We start from the raw sequence: 15,356 nt of genomic DNA, 5'->3' as shown, positions 1-15,356 counted from the left end.
CCTGAAGATAGAATTTCAAAGCATGAACCACGTCCAGATTACGTAGTAACCTCTCCTTAGGAGAAGGGTTAGGACATAAAGAAGGAACAACCATCTCCTGATTGATGTTAAGGTTAGACACCACCTTTGGGAGAAACCCCAGGCCTGTGCGAAGAACAGCCTTATCCGCATGAAACACCAGATAAGGGGGCTCATATTGCAAGACCGCCAGCTCAGAAACTCTGCATGCCTAAGCAATGGCCAACAGAAAGAGAACTTTCCATGAGAGAAGTTTTATGTCAAGAGAATGCATAGGTTCAAATGGAACCTTCTGCAAGACCCTAAGTACCAAGTTTTAGCTCCAAGGGGAGCAGTCTGCCTAAAAACAAAAAAATTGTACGTCAGGGAGATCAGCGAGTCTCCTGTGCAACAGAACAGATAAAGCCGAAATGTGTCCTTTTAGGGAACTGGCGGCGAGACCCTTCTCCAGACACTCTTGGAGAAAAGACAAAATCCTGGATACCCTCACCCTGTGCCAAGGGTAGCCAGGACGCTCACACCAGGACAAGTAAGTCCTCCACACCTTATGATATAGATGCGTTGAGTGACCGGCTTTCTTGCCTGAATTCACATTTTCTGGAAAAAAAAAACTTTTTGCAAAGACTAAACGTTGAATCTCCATGCAGTCAGCCTCAGAGAATCGAGATTTTGATGTTGAAAAGGACCCTGCTCCAGCAGATCCCTGCGACAGGGTAACCTCCACAGCGGAGCGGATGACATTCCTACCAGATCCGCAAACCACGTCCTCCTCTGCCACGAAGGACCAATCAGAATGGAGGATACTCCCTCCTGCTTTATATGAGCCACTACACAAGGAAGAAGCGGTAACGGAGGAAATATGTATACTAGACCGAACCCCCAAGGCATCGCCAATGCATCTAATAGCTCCGCCTAGGGGTCCCTTAACCTCGATCCGTATCGGGGAAGCTTGCAATTTAATCTTGACCCCATCTGAGACAGATCTCCGCAAACACTTCGGGGTGAAAAGACCATTCCCCCGGATGAAAAGTCTGCCTGCTGAGAAAATCTGCTTCCCAGTTTTCTACATCCGGGATGTGGATCGCAGAGAGCGAACAGTTGTGAGTCTCTGCCTACTCCAGGATCCAAGACACCTCCCTCATTGCCAGGGAGCACCTCGTACCCCCCCTGGTGGTTGATGTAAGCCACCAAGGTAATATTGTCCATCTGGAACCTGATAAAGCTAAAGTCCCCCAGACGAGGCCACACCTTCAGAGCATTGAATATCGCTCGAAGCTCCAGAATATTTATTGGAAGAAGAGCCTCTATTGAGACCACTTCCCCTGTGCCATCCTGGCACCCCAAACAGTTCCCCATCCCGCAAGACTCGCTCCCGTGGTAACAATCTCCCAGGACGGATGTCCCCATGAACAGGTGATCCGGGCGGATCCACTAGGAGAGGGAAAGCAGAGTCCATGCATCCATGTATATCGGCTGCCACAGATCGGAATGATCGCCGTTCCACTGTCTCGACATGCACAATTAAAGAGGTCTGAGATGAAACCTGGTGAATGGAATGATGTCCATGCTGGAGACCATGAGCCCAATCATCTCCATGCACTGAGTTACAGATGGTCTCACTGTAGACTGGAGGGCAAGACAGGTAGACACCATCTTTGAGCGTCGCTTGTCCGTGAGAAAGGTCTTCATGGACACAGAGTCTATAATTGTGCCCAAGAACTCCACCCTGGTACTGAGAACCAGAGAACTCTTCTCGAGATTGATCTTCCAACTGTGAGATTGAAGTAACTGCAGCAGGACCCTGGTGTGGGCCTCTGCCAGATGGGCAGACAGCGCCTGAACAAGAATGTCGTCCAGGTAGGGCGCCACTACAATGCCCTGGAATCTGGCTACTGCTAGAATGGCCCCCATGACCTTCGTGAAGACTCTCAGGGCCATCGCCAGACCGAAGGGAAGAGCCACGAACTGGAAATGCTGATTCAGAAAGGCAAATCTGAGGAACCTGAAATGGTCCCTGTGAATCAGAACATGAAGGTAGGCATCCTATAAGTCTATATAAGTCATTAGCTGCCCCTCTTGAACTAGGGGCAGAATGGATCTGATCGTTTCCATTTTGAACGATGGAATGGACAGGAACTTGTTTAAACATTTGAGGTCCAGAATCAGGCGGAATGTGCCCTCCTTCTTTGGGACCACGAACAAATTGGAGTAATACTCTAGACCCCTTTCTGCCTGGAGTACTGGTACAATAACTCCTAGAGCTGAGAGATCCCACACACAACCCAGAAAGGACTCTCTTTTTTCCAACCTTGAAGACAGGTTTGACAGAAGGAATCTGCCCCTGGGCAGAGAGGACTTGAACCCTAACCCGTAACCCTGCGCGACTATCTCCAGAACCCAAGGGTCCTGAACGTCCTGCAACCAGGCGTCTAAGAACAGAGACAATCTGCCCCCCACTCGGTCCGCAGACCAGTCAGGATCCGCCCCTTCATGCGGACTTAGTCTCGGCGGGCTTCTTGTGCTGTTTAGACTTGTTCCAAGCTTGAGCAGGCTTCCAGGGACCCTTGGTTTGGTCCACTTTCGCAGTGGGCTGTTGGCGTTGCGCCTTATCCCCACGAAAATTAGCACCCTTAAGTTTCGCCTTCTTATCCTGAGGAAGGAAGGCACCCTTGCCTTCTGTAACCGTGGATATGATAGAGTCTAGACCTGGACCGAACAGGATCTTGTCCTTAAAAGGTAAAGACAGCAGCCTCGTCTTAGAGGTCATGTCCGCCGACCACGATTTTAGCCACAGAGCCCTGAGTGCTAGAACCAAAAAAAAACCTGATCCCTTAGCATTCAGGCAGATAATCTGCATATTAGCGTCACGAATGAAGGAATTGGCCACCTTTAGTGCCTTAATCTTTTCCTGCACCTCCTCGAAAGAGAGTTCACCCTTAATCATATCAAATAAGGCATCGCACCAATATGACGCAGCTCCAGCAACCGCGGCGACCGCCGCTGTCGGTTGAAAAACAAACCCTGTGTGTTGAAACATTTTTCGTAACATGTTTTCCAACTTTTTATCCATAGGCTTCTTGAACGAAGAACTATCCTCTAAATGGTCCCCCACAACACTATCTGGGCCTCCAGGACAGGGGAAAAGCTTTTTAAAGTGAGAAGAGGGGGAAAAAGAAGAACCTAACCGCTCCCACTCGTTCTTTATAATGTTCACCATCTTGACAGGAACCGGGAAAGTCTGGGAGACCACCCTGTCGTCGTAAACCTTATGGAACTTAGGAATGGAGGGCTCTTCTGGAAGCTTGGGTTTTGGAACCTCTAAAGTAGCCCGCACTTGCTTTAATAAAAAAACGCAAGTTCTTCATCTTAAACCTAAAGCCGGGCTCCTCCACTGCCAGAGGTTTAGATGACACGGACTCCGACCCTGAAAGGGCCCCTTCCGAAGCATCGGGCAGGGCTTCATCGTACCACCCTACTGGGGCGTCCGACAGAGACAAATTCTGGCTATGAAAAGCTCTACGCTTGCGCTTAACAGAACGCGGCAAAGCATGGATCACCTTAGCGACTGCCATTTCAAGCTGATCCCCAAAATCAGGCGGACAAGCAATCTCCCCCAAAGGGGTAACAGTTCGGACCCTGGGGTGCTGCATGTGGGATAGGTGACACCATTGGGGATTGCACCTCACGGGACGGAGATCCCTCAGAGGTGGACGGCTCAGTAATGCTAGACATTGTCTTATGTTTGGAAGTCGTAGCCTTCTCTCAAGGCATGTGGAACACAGTTGCGCAGGCTGTTCTACCAAAACATCACAATAAACACAGGTATAGGACTTAGTTAAAGAGGGAGTACCCTCTAACGCGTCAGAATCCTCCATAGCTTTTAGAAAAAAAATAAGACAGACACCTTTATAACCAACCAATGGCCAGGGCACTCACCACCTCCTATGACCCGGACTGTAGAAACCGCTTTGTCTTCTCCGTCACAGATCAGACCGGAAGTGAAGAGGCCCCACCTGGTCACAAGGATGTCTACGCAGGCAGGACCACCCCTGCCGGGGAGAAAACACGCAAAACTCCCGGAAGAGAACATGTCAGTTCCACAAAAATGCCAGAGCAGCGTCCTTGCACATAACGCAGCAATCACATAATAAAATCATCATGTACATACCCCCCCCCCTGTTCAATAATCCCCTTATAGGAATATTAACCCTTGATTCTATAAAGATAAAGGTGCCACACTTTGGCCCTGTCTTCTGTCTTATTAAATAAAAATGAAACGATCTTACCAGAATCCATGCAGTGGAACACGGCCCTTCAAGTGTGACAGATGATAGCTGCGCTCCTGACATGGACTTGAGAGAAGAACGCAATCTGCGAAACTTGTCAATGCCGATTGCTATAGGAGCTGTTAATATGAGTCGGGATGGTGTCGCAAAGGTAAGCTCCCTCTGCCTCTCCAGACTCCAACGTTCACCAAGGTCCTCAACTGAGAAGCTTGAAGGGCTATTTAAACTCCTGTCCCATAGCGGAGGGTAGAACCCCTCATAAGAGACCTCCGATTTTCCAGCATCTCTCTGCCACCTCCTGTGACGAAAGGCAAAGAATGACTGGGGTATGAGGGGAGTGGGGGAGGTATTTAAGCCTTTGGCTGGGGTGTCTTTGCCTCCTGATGGCCCAGTTCTTAATTCCCACAAGTAATGAATGGAGCCATGGACTCTCCTCCCCTTTAGATGGAAATAGACATTTTCAAGTAGACTGTCCCTTTAACCACTTAAACAAAAAATACACAAAACTCCAAACTTAATACTTTGCTCAGAGTATGCAACTATAAATAAAAGCATACGAGTACCAAAAATTAAATTACCTTTCAGCACTTCTCCCTTCACAATAGTTTACTGTCTAACCTGCTTGTTTGTAGCTGATTTGGGTTCATGTCACAGACAGAAATAAATCAACAATAGCAATGAAACAGCAGCACATGTAGAAAATGTTTTCAGTTTATTATGAAGAGACCCATACCACAACGTTTCGGGAGTCACCCGTTAATCATGTGAATACAAACATCTACTATAACACCCTCTATTGGTAACAAATATAACTACCATCACTTATGCATCATTAAATATACTTTCTAATCAATTCATATATTATTACATAGAGTCCTGAATATTGAGAAAATACTGACCAATCCAAATCCCTATTGAGGCCCTTAGGTTGGAGGGTCTCTAATGCAAAAATCCAAAAAGCTTCACGCTTCTACCAAGATTCTCTATCCCCTCCTAGGTCTCCTAACCTGTGTAACAACATGAAACCTCATTTGGGATAAATGGTGACCTGCCTGGATACCAGAGCATCCACATTTTTTCTCCTTATGTTCAACTTATGCTCTTTCATACATTCACGAGCCCTCCTAGGTAATTCCTATCCTATTGAGCCTGTTTCACAAACTGTCTCAATAGTTTATCCAAATAAATGGCTATATTAGAAAAAATAGAATCGGTACGACTATGGGGCATACAGGTGGTGCATTGACAGTTTGACACTCTTGTGCAGTGTATAAAAAAACAGGGGTAATTGGGTCACTTTTACTAAAAAATGTCTTAGTATTAATATCGATAATAGTGTTCCTTTCTGCTCAAAATGCAATTGCATTAACCACTCAAACCTTTTTTCATAAAGTTTGGTCGGAGGAAACAGTTGCACTAAACCATTTATATCAACCCCTAAACCACCACACACCCCATCGCAAAGTAACCCACTAACATCTAAACCCCCTAACCCAACACCTGCTAACTTAAAGGGCCAATAAACCTAGCAAATAATGTTATATAATTCTGCACATAGTGCAGAATTACATAACATTAGCTTGCCGCCAGGTTTCTAAAGCAAATTGTTAGATATTTAGCAAAGAAAACAGAACGCTGCTCCTGGCTCTACTGAGTGGGTCTGTTTTCTTCTGCTAAGCGCATTGCGGGCACGCTGTCTAGTCACAGCGCGCCTAATGGCGCTATTAAAATCAATTTAGCTTGCTCCCGCTCTGGTAGCAAGCTACATTGAGTTTAATAGCGCCATTGGGCCGGCTGTGATTAGACAGCATGCCCAGATGCGCTTAGGAAAGAGAAAACAGACCCGTTCAGTAGAGCCAGGAGTGGCGTTCTGTTTTCTTTGCTAAATATCTAACAATTTGCTTTAGAAACCTGGCGCTAAGCTAATGTTATATAATTCTGCACTATGTGCAGAATTACATAACATTATTTGCTAGGTTTACTGGCCCTTTAACTCCAAAATAGACTAAAATGTAAAAAATAAATAATTTTAAAAAAATCTAACCTTACCTTAAAATGAACAAACTTAACATTGCTTAAAGGGACAGTCTATTTCCAAATAAACTTTATTGATTCAGATAGGGCATGTCATTTTCACCAATTTTGTTTTGTTCTTTTGGTATTCTTAGTTGAAAGTTAAACCTAGGAGGTTCATATGCTAATTTCATTGACCTTAAAGGCTGCCTCTAAGCTGAATGCATTTTGACAGTTTTTCACCACTAGAGGGTCTTAGTTCATGTGAGTCATATAGATAACACTGTGCTCACACACGTGGAGTTACCTAGGAGTAAGCACTGATTGGCTAAAATGCAAGTCTGTCAAAAGAACTGAAAAAATTAGCAGTCAGAAGATGCTTAGAAAAGTGTATTTATATAACTGTGTTGGTTATGCAAAACTAGGGAATGGGTAATAAAGGGATTATCTTTCTTTTAAAACAATACACATTCTGGTGTAGACTGTCCCTTTAAAGAAAAAATCAAAAACTAACATTGCTTAAAAAAAAATCAAAAACAAAGAAAACAACATTACTAAAAAGGGCATTTGGCTGAGCATTGTGAGGTACCTACTTTATATAGGGGTACCCTTTCATTCCTATTGCTTGATTTTCATTTTCAAATTCAAATCAGCCAATAGCATGAAAGCTTTTTCTATTTGCAGATTTGAATTTGAAAATCAGCAAATAGGAATGCAAGGGTCCCTCTATATAAAAAGTGGGCGGCTGGTGACCCAAAAAAAAGATTAAAAAAAATAAAAAAATAATAATTATATATATATATATATACACACACACATACACAGGGCAGCATATGGCATCCAATCGCAAAAGGCTCACTAGCTGAATTCAACAGACTGCCAATGCTATTAAGTAGAGTGTCTAGATGCAGCCCAGATTGTGATGTCATCAGTGGGCTGAGCTTGGCAGCCATTTCAAAGTGGGCAGAAACAATATTAATTTTAAAATACCTTTTTTACTATAACTGCTGCATGATAAAAAGGGTGCAGGAGGCTATTTGCAGCTTAATCTAAGGTAAGACTAAGATGGCTAAGGTGTAGACTGTCCCTTTAACATTAAAAAGAATAAATTCATACAGTTTTTGTTTTGTTGTTTTTTTTTGTTTTAAATACAGTAAACCTTGTCTGAAAATATTGTAGTAGTGGCAGTGCAGTTTTAGGGGGTGCTATGTACCCCTATTCATCATCTCAAACAAAAAGGTGCTACCTGCCCTGAATTTGCAATGTTCTACCTTTTTTTACGTCTTTTTCTCTATGAAATGATGGCATTTTAAAATCAACAATTTAAATACCGATTACAGGCTTTATTTAAATATTCATTTAATAACTAATGTTGCCGATCAGCAAATATGATTTGTCTATATATGTAGTAGTCATATTTAAGAAAAAGCTTAGGCATAGTTTTAGGTTCTAAAGGCCAGGTCTGACCTGAAACAAACTAATTACATTAATAAAAATCATACAGGTTTGCTAAATGTGTACACGTCTAAAAGTAGATTTATTTACACTAGACAGAGCCTCCCCCCCCCCCCCAAGTTAATAAGGTTCTTATACTTCCATATAACCAGCAGGAAACCATGGGACAGTGTCAGTACTATTTTTGCATGCCCCTAACACTCTTTAATCACATTAAAGGGACATGAAACCCAAAATGTTTCTTTCTAGGTAGAACATACAATTTTTACTTCTATTATCAAATCTGTTTTATTCTCTTGGTATCATTTGTTGAAGGAGCAGCAATGCACTACTTGTTTCTAACTGAACACATGGGTGAGCCAATGACAAATCGGGATATACCCACGCATTCAAGGCCCTACACAACATCGGACCTGAATACCTCAACCACCGTTTAAATTTCTACACCCCCGCCAGACAACTCCAATCGGCCGACCAAGCACTCGCAGTCATCCCCCGCATCAGCAAATCCACAGCGGGTGGAAGATCATTCTCCCACATGGCGGCAAAGACATGGAACACCCTCCCGCTTCACGTCAGACAATCCACCTCCCTTGCAAAGTTCAGAAAGAACCTCAAAACCTGGCTCTTCGACTGAACGCCCATCTCCTCCCCCCCTTTCTCCTATCCCCTAAGCGCCTTGAGACCCTCACAGGTGATTAGTTTGCGCTCTATAAGTACCCAATAGATATACAGGGAGTGCAGAATTATTAGGCAAGTTGTATTTTTGAGGATTAATTTTATTATTGAACAACAACCATGTTCTCAATGAACCCAAAAAACTCATTAATATCAAAGCTGAATAGTTTTGGAAGTGGTTTTTAGTTTGTTTTTAGTTATAGCTATTTTAGGGGGATATCTGTGTGTGCAGGTGACTATTACTGTGCATAATTATTAGGCAACTTAACAAAAAACAAATATATACCCATTTCAATTATTTATTTTTACCAGTGAAACCAATATAACATCTCAACATTCACAAATATACATTTCTGACATTCAAAAACAAAACAAAAACAAATCAGTGACCAATATAGCCACCTTTCTTTGCAAGGACACTCAAAAGCCTGCCATCCATGGATTCTGTCAGTGTTTTGATCTGTTCACCATCAACATTGCGTGCAGCAGCAACCACAGCCTCCCAGACACTGTTCAGAGAGGTGTACTGTTTTCCCTCCTTGTAAATCTCACATTTGATGATGGACCACAGGTTCTCAATGGGGTTCAGATCAGGTGAACAAGGAGGCCATGTCATTAGATTTTCTTCTTTTATACCCTTTCTTGCCAGCCACGCTGTGGAGTACTTGGACGCGTGTGATGGAGCATTGTCCTGCATGAAAATCATGTTTTTCTTGAAGGATGCAGACTTCTTCCTGTACCACTGCTTGAAGAAGGTGTCTTCCAGAAACTGGCAGTAGGACTGGGAGTTGAGCTTGACTCCATCCTCAACCCAAAAAGGCCCCACAAGCTCATCTTTGATGATACCAGCCCAAACCAGTACTCCACCTCCACCTTGCTGGCGTCTGAGTCGGACTGGAGCTCTCTGCCCTTTACCAATCCAGCCACGGGCCCATCAAGACTCACTCTCATTTCATCAGTCCATAAAACCTTAGAAAAATCAGTCTTGAGATATTTCTTGGCCCAGTCTTGACGTTTCAGCTTGTGTGTCTTGTTCAGTGGTGGTCGTCTTTCAGCCTTTCTTACCTTGGCCATGTCTCTGAGTATTGCACACCTTGTGCTTTTGGGCACTCCAGTGATGTTGCAGCTCTGAAATATGGCCAAACTGGTGGCAAGTGGCATCTTGGCAGCTGCACGCTTGACTTTTCTCAGTTCATGGGCAGTTATTTTACGCCTTGGTTTTTCCACACGCTTCTTGCGACCCTGTTGACTATTTTGAATGAAACGCTTGATTGTTCGATGATCACGCTTCAGAAGCTTTGCAATTTTAAGAGTGCTGCATCCCTCTGCAAGATATCTCACTATTTTTGACTTTTCTGAGCCTGTCAAGTCCTTCTTTTGACCCATTTTGCCAAAGGAAAGTAAGTTGCTTAATAATTATGCACACCTGATATAGGGTGTTGATGTCATTAGACCACACCCCTTCTCATTACAGAGATGCACATCACCTAATATGCTTAATTGGTAGTAGGCTTTCGTGCCTATACAGCTTGGAGTAAGACAACATGCATAAAGAGGATGATGTGGTCAAAATACTCATTTGCCTAATAATTCTGCACTCCCTGTATATATATATATATATATATATATATATATATATATATATATATATATATGCAGCCACCAATCAGCAGCTAGAACCTAGGTTCTTTGCTGCTCCTGAGCTTACCTAGATAAACCTTTCAGCAAAGGATAACAAGAAAAGGAAGCAAATTAATTAATAGAAGTAAATTGGAAAGCTGTTTAACCCTTTGAGTGCTAAACTGATTAGAGTTTTTTTAAATTTAAAAAAAAAAAAAAAAAAAACAACTTTTTTTTTTTCAGATCCCCAAGACTTATATACAGACTTCTAAGCAGCATGCCACCTTTCCCTATACTGTCCATTGTCTTTTTTTAATGAAGTTGTGCGGTGATGTCATCACGTCATTGCGCGTGACGTCATCACGCAAAACCGGAAGCCCCGGCGATGCCTGTCACTATACAGGCCCGATCGCCGGGGTAGGAGCGGGTGGGAGCCCCCAGATCTCCCTCAAGGTGGGAGAGTGCTCTGAGCCGTCGTTAGCACCTGGGTGGAAAACTCTGCGTTGGCACTCAAGGGGTTAAAATTGTATGTTCTATCCAAATCATGAATGTCTAATTATGACTTTACTGTCATAAGTTACATATTTCAAGGGACATGAAACCCAAATTTTATTCTGTCATCATTCAGATAGAACATGACATTTTAATCAACTTTGCACTTTACTTCTATTATCTAATTTCTTTTGTTATCTTGATATACTTTGTTGAAAAGCATACCTAGGTCTGCTTAGGGGCTGCTGATTGGTGGCTGCACATATATGCCTCATATTATTGGCTAACCCATGTGCATTTCTGTTTCCTAAACAAATGATACCACGAGAATAAAGCAAATAAGCTAGAAGTATTTTGGAAAGTTGTTTAAAATCGTATTCTCTAAATGAATCACAAAATATTTTTGGGGGTTTTATGTCCCCTTAAGAATGCTTTATGCAATTAAAGATTACTGTTAGTGGAAATAAATATAAAGTGCTGTCTGTATGTTAATAAAAGAGACATTTTAGAAAATTACCTATTTCTTGTTTTATGAAACAAAAACAGTATTTCCATTAAAAAAGATAAATAATTATCATACAGATATCAAACAGTGGTGCAAAGTTACATTATCCAGATGAAGCCTTACATATTGTTATTTTAAAATTGTGTGTGTATGCTACTAATTATTGAGTTCAGTTGTATCAGCCACACCATTGCTTACAGGTGCATAAAATCAAGCACATTGCCATGAAATCTTCATGGACTAACACTGGCAGTACAATGGGTTATACTAAAGAGCTCACTAACTTTAAACAAGGCACTGTTATTGGATGTCACCTTTGCTGATCAGCTAATTTGATTTGTCTATATATGCAGTAGTCATATTCAAGAAAAAGCTTATGCATAATTTAGGGTTCTAAAGACCAGGTATGACCAGAAATAATCGGATTAAACTAACTGTAAAACGTTTAAAAAAAAAAATCATTCAAGTTTGCTAAATATGTCAACCTCTAAAAGTGGATTTATTTACACTAATAGCCTACATAGCCTTTTTTCAAATTAATACGTTTCTTAAGGTAAAGAATGTAAAAATGTTGAAAATTTGAGAGAAAAAAAAAATGCAGAATTGAAAATTATTTTTTCATAGCCCTAGAGAGCAATTGTCACCATTACATCATCACCTGCACTGCATTTAAAGTGAATGTAAATTTTGATGCTAAAGTGCCCGTTTTTTAAAAATTTGATTAAAAACAGGGGAACTTTAATTTATCAAAATTTACATTTCACTACTGTTGTGGAAAAAAAAAAACCTTACCTTTTAATCTTCACAGCAGCTCTAGCTTCCTCCACTCGTTGCAAAGCCTCTTCCTGGGTCTAAAATTAGGAATCTGGCTTCCTCCAATCACGGCGTTGAATCAGACACTGATTCCCCCGGGAGGGAAGCTGTGATTGGAGGATGACCTATCCATCATTTCTGACATCACAAATGGCGTGCGACGACCGGTAGCTGGAGCTGCTGTGAAGATTAAAAGGTACTTTTTTTTCACAACACGAGTGAAATGTAAATTAGGATGAATTAAAGTGACCCTGTTTTTAATCGAATTTTTAAAAACCGGGCACTTTAGCATCAAAATTGACATTCACTTTAAATTGGTTCCTCACACTACCTACGTGGCATGGTAACCAGTACACTGATGTGCTGACCAACATAAAATGTGGGTTATTATGCCTACCCCAATCATATTGGCTAATGTGCTTATACCTAGATAAAATAGCGCCTCATAGGACACACCATTACAATCCTCACCATACCAGAACATATAAACCAAAAAAGTAAAAGGTAGACAATCTCCAAAGTACCACCAAATGAATATCTCATATGCAGCCAGCTAAAGCATGTGATAAAATAACCTTTGCTAAATCAGAAACTCACTATTTCAACCATAATTGCACAACAGTCCTCTAACCTTTGTGTGTCAACAGCTCAAACAATGGGATAAACACAAACAGCATTTTAGGTACTTACTAGTGCAATGCAGCGTACATCTACTCAAGACGGTGTACAAGCCAAACTCCAAACAGAGCAACGATAACGATGTACCGGAAATGCCACACACCTGGCATTTAAATGGACCTGTCAAAATGGAGGGCAACCAGACGCCCACACATAGGAGAACCAGTCGCGGACATATGTATAATATATGTATAACCCGCACACATCCCCTCGATAGGGGTTACTGTGGGTGGGTGGAGTTTGGCTATTTACAGTACTTGCAGTAAAAAGGATTTTTTTTAAAATAAGTTTTAGACTTGGCCCAATATGTCATTCTATAGCAACACAACAGAAATGTCTTGTATAATCTATACCTTAGTTTCCATAAAGATAGGCCTTTATCATGAAAAAATGGTACCTGCATTGCTTACTGTAAAATTTGAATCACTAAGCTCTAAATAAAACAGAAATTAAAGATTTGTGTCACATAATAAGCTAGGTAATGTTTAGTGAATCAAACTCTTTTTACCCCTTTTTTTGTTATATTTGACAGCTAATTGAATTACTACATCTTTGTGTGTGTGTGTGTGTGTGTGTTTGTTTGTTTGATAGATATATTATTATTTACACAGCTAGTTAGCAGTAATTCAATTCACACACTTCCTTTCTATTATGCAAATCTGCATATTACCTAGGACACCTGAGTAACAATGTGCTACTGCCTTGGGTACAAACATCAGATGCCACACCCCAACGATTTTTCAAGCTTTAAGCGACCACCCAGCATTCCCCAAATCCACATAGATAACAAGAATGTCATCTCCCCTTCACTACCCTGTGCACTTCCATTCTCACCGTTTCACTACTCCAGTTTTGATCTTCATCTGCCGCACACGAGGATCCGCCATGGTTCTGATGCTGGTGACACACGGGACGCAATGACGTCGCTGGCGCGATGACACTGACTGCAGACAGAGTACAGCAAATGCGGAAGCTGGATGTCGGCGCAGGGACGCAGCGACCTGTTGCCGTGGAGATACGATTACGTAGACAGATAGCTTAAATTGCGCTTGCGTGTAGGCCCTTAGTGTGGTACTGAGCTGACAGGGTAAGCGTAGAGCTTTAAGGCTCTAACATTAGTTTGGTCTGGCCCCTACACTATGTAGGAATGTGATAAAAGTACATATTCTGGCCTTGGCATTTATCGTATTTTTGTATGTAAAGGGATTTAATGTAATTTTAAATATATATAAAACAGATCAGCGTTAAAGCAGCAGTGTCCATTGATTTTCTTTGCACAAATTCCTTTGTTTTGTTTCCTATGAGCCTATTCTTTCAAAAACTGTTATTTAGTATATCTTCTTTGCTGTGTCCGATTATATATAAGCATAGAAGAAATCAGCATTGAAGCAGTACATTGCAAAATATATTTTTAGCACAATTTGCTCTATTTTGCTGCCCAGGAGCATAGTCATTGAAAAACTTTTGAGGGGCATTTTTTTTGCTGTTGTATATTAAGGACATAACATAGTAAAATAGTAGATGAGGTTCAAAAAATACAGAAGTCCATCAAGTTCAACCTATACAAACAGTAATATACTTACAATAAAAGCTCCAGTTCATCTTAAATTAATCCCATTTAAACAATTGTGACCCATTTAACAACAAGCAATCATATCCCTGAATTTTATTTTTAGCCAGAAATGTATCTAAACCATTTAAAATATATCTAAGTTATTGGCATTTACTACCTGCTTAGGTAATGAGTTCCACAATTTGATTGCCGTTACAGTGGAAAAAAAACGTTTACGTTATTGGAGATTAAATCTCCTTTCCTCTAGCCTTAAATTGTGACCTCTTGTCACAAACAATTTTCTTGGAATAAACAGAGCTTCCTCCATCTCTGTATATGGGGCTTGAATATATTTATATAAAGTAATTATGTCCCCTCTCAAGCACCTTTTTTTCTAGAGAAAACAGACCCAGTTTGGCTAACTTCTCCTCATAGCTTAAATTCCCCATTCCCTGTATTAGTTTTGTGGCCCTTCTCTGAACTTTTTCTAAGTCTGCAGTGTATTTTTTTGAGATTGGTCCCCAGAACTGCACTCCATACTCAAGGTGAGGTATTACCAGGGATTTGCATAGTTACATAATTATGCTTTCCTCCCTTGCATCAATGCCTCTTTTAATGCATGCTGGTATCTTATTAGCCTTAGAAGCAACTGCCCTGCATTGTGCACCCATCTTTAGCTTATTATCAATAAGTACTCCCAAATCCATTTCCTCCTCTTTTTTTTCTCCAAGTCTAGTTCCATTTAAATAAAAAAATGCTTATTTTTACTTCCAAAATGTAGAACCTTGTATTTTTCAGTATTAAATCTAATTTTCCATTTACCTGCCAATTCTTCTAATTTTTGTAGATTCCCTTGTAAAGAAATTTCATCCTACACTGACCTAATGACCTTACACAACTTTGTATCATCTGCACAAATAGAGATGTTGCTATTTATTCCTTTCTCTAAGTCATTAATAACAATTAAAAAAAAACAGGGTACAGTACTGATCCCTGGTGGACTCCACTGATTGCCTTGGTCCAATCTGAGTATGATCCGTTTACTACTACTCGTTGCTCCCTGTCAGATATAAATAAGATACATTGTAAACGCTTACAGAATGTTGCAGTTGGGGGGAAAAAATCAGGCATAATAACCTGTGGTTACTGGCTACCTGCCTCACTGGATAGTAATTAAATATCTAACCACAAATCCAACTAAAACTCTTAAAGGGACACTGAACCTACATTTTTTCTTTTGTGGCTC

At 41.2% G+C, this 15,356-nt stretch overlaps 1 protein-coding gene across 1 annotated transcript in view; it reads right to left on the bottom strand.

Annotated features, from left to right (window-relative positions):
* The window catches only part of TBCA (tubulin folding cofactor A), a 159,765-nt gene extending 146,230 nt beyond the window's left edge, over nt 1-13,535 (bottom strand). Inside the window, exon 1 of the mRNA XM_053701378.1 lies at nt 13,393-13,535. Coding sequence (XP_053557353.1) covers nt 13,393-13,445 — 53 coding nt within the window. The 5' untranslated portion in view covers nt 13,446-13,535. The remainder of the gene's footprint in view (nt 1-13,392) is intronic.
* Between the last annotated feature and the right edge of the window lie 1,821 nt (nt 13,536-15,356).

The sequence above is a fragment of the Bombina bombina genome, chromosome 2 (genome assembly GCF_027579735.1).
Source record: "Bombina bombina isolate aBomBom1 chromosome 2, aBomBom1.pri, whole genome shotgun sequence".
NCBI classification, from domain to species: Eukaryota; Metazoa; Chordata; class Amphibia; order Anura; family Bombinatoridae; genus Bombina; species Bombina bombina.
The sequence above is the reverse complement of the archived record's forward strand: the minus strand, read 5'-3'. Positions and strand labels throughout refer to the sequence as shown.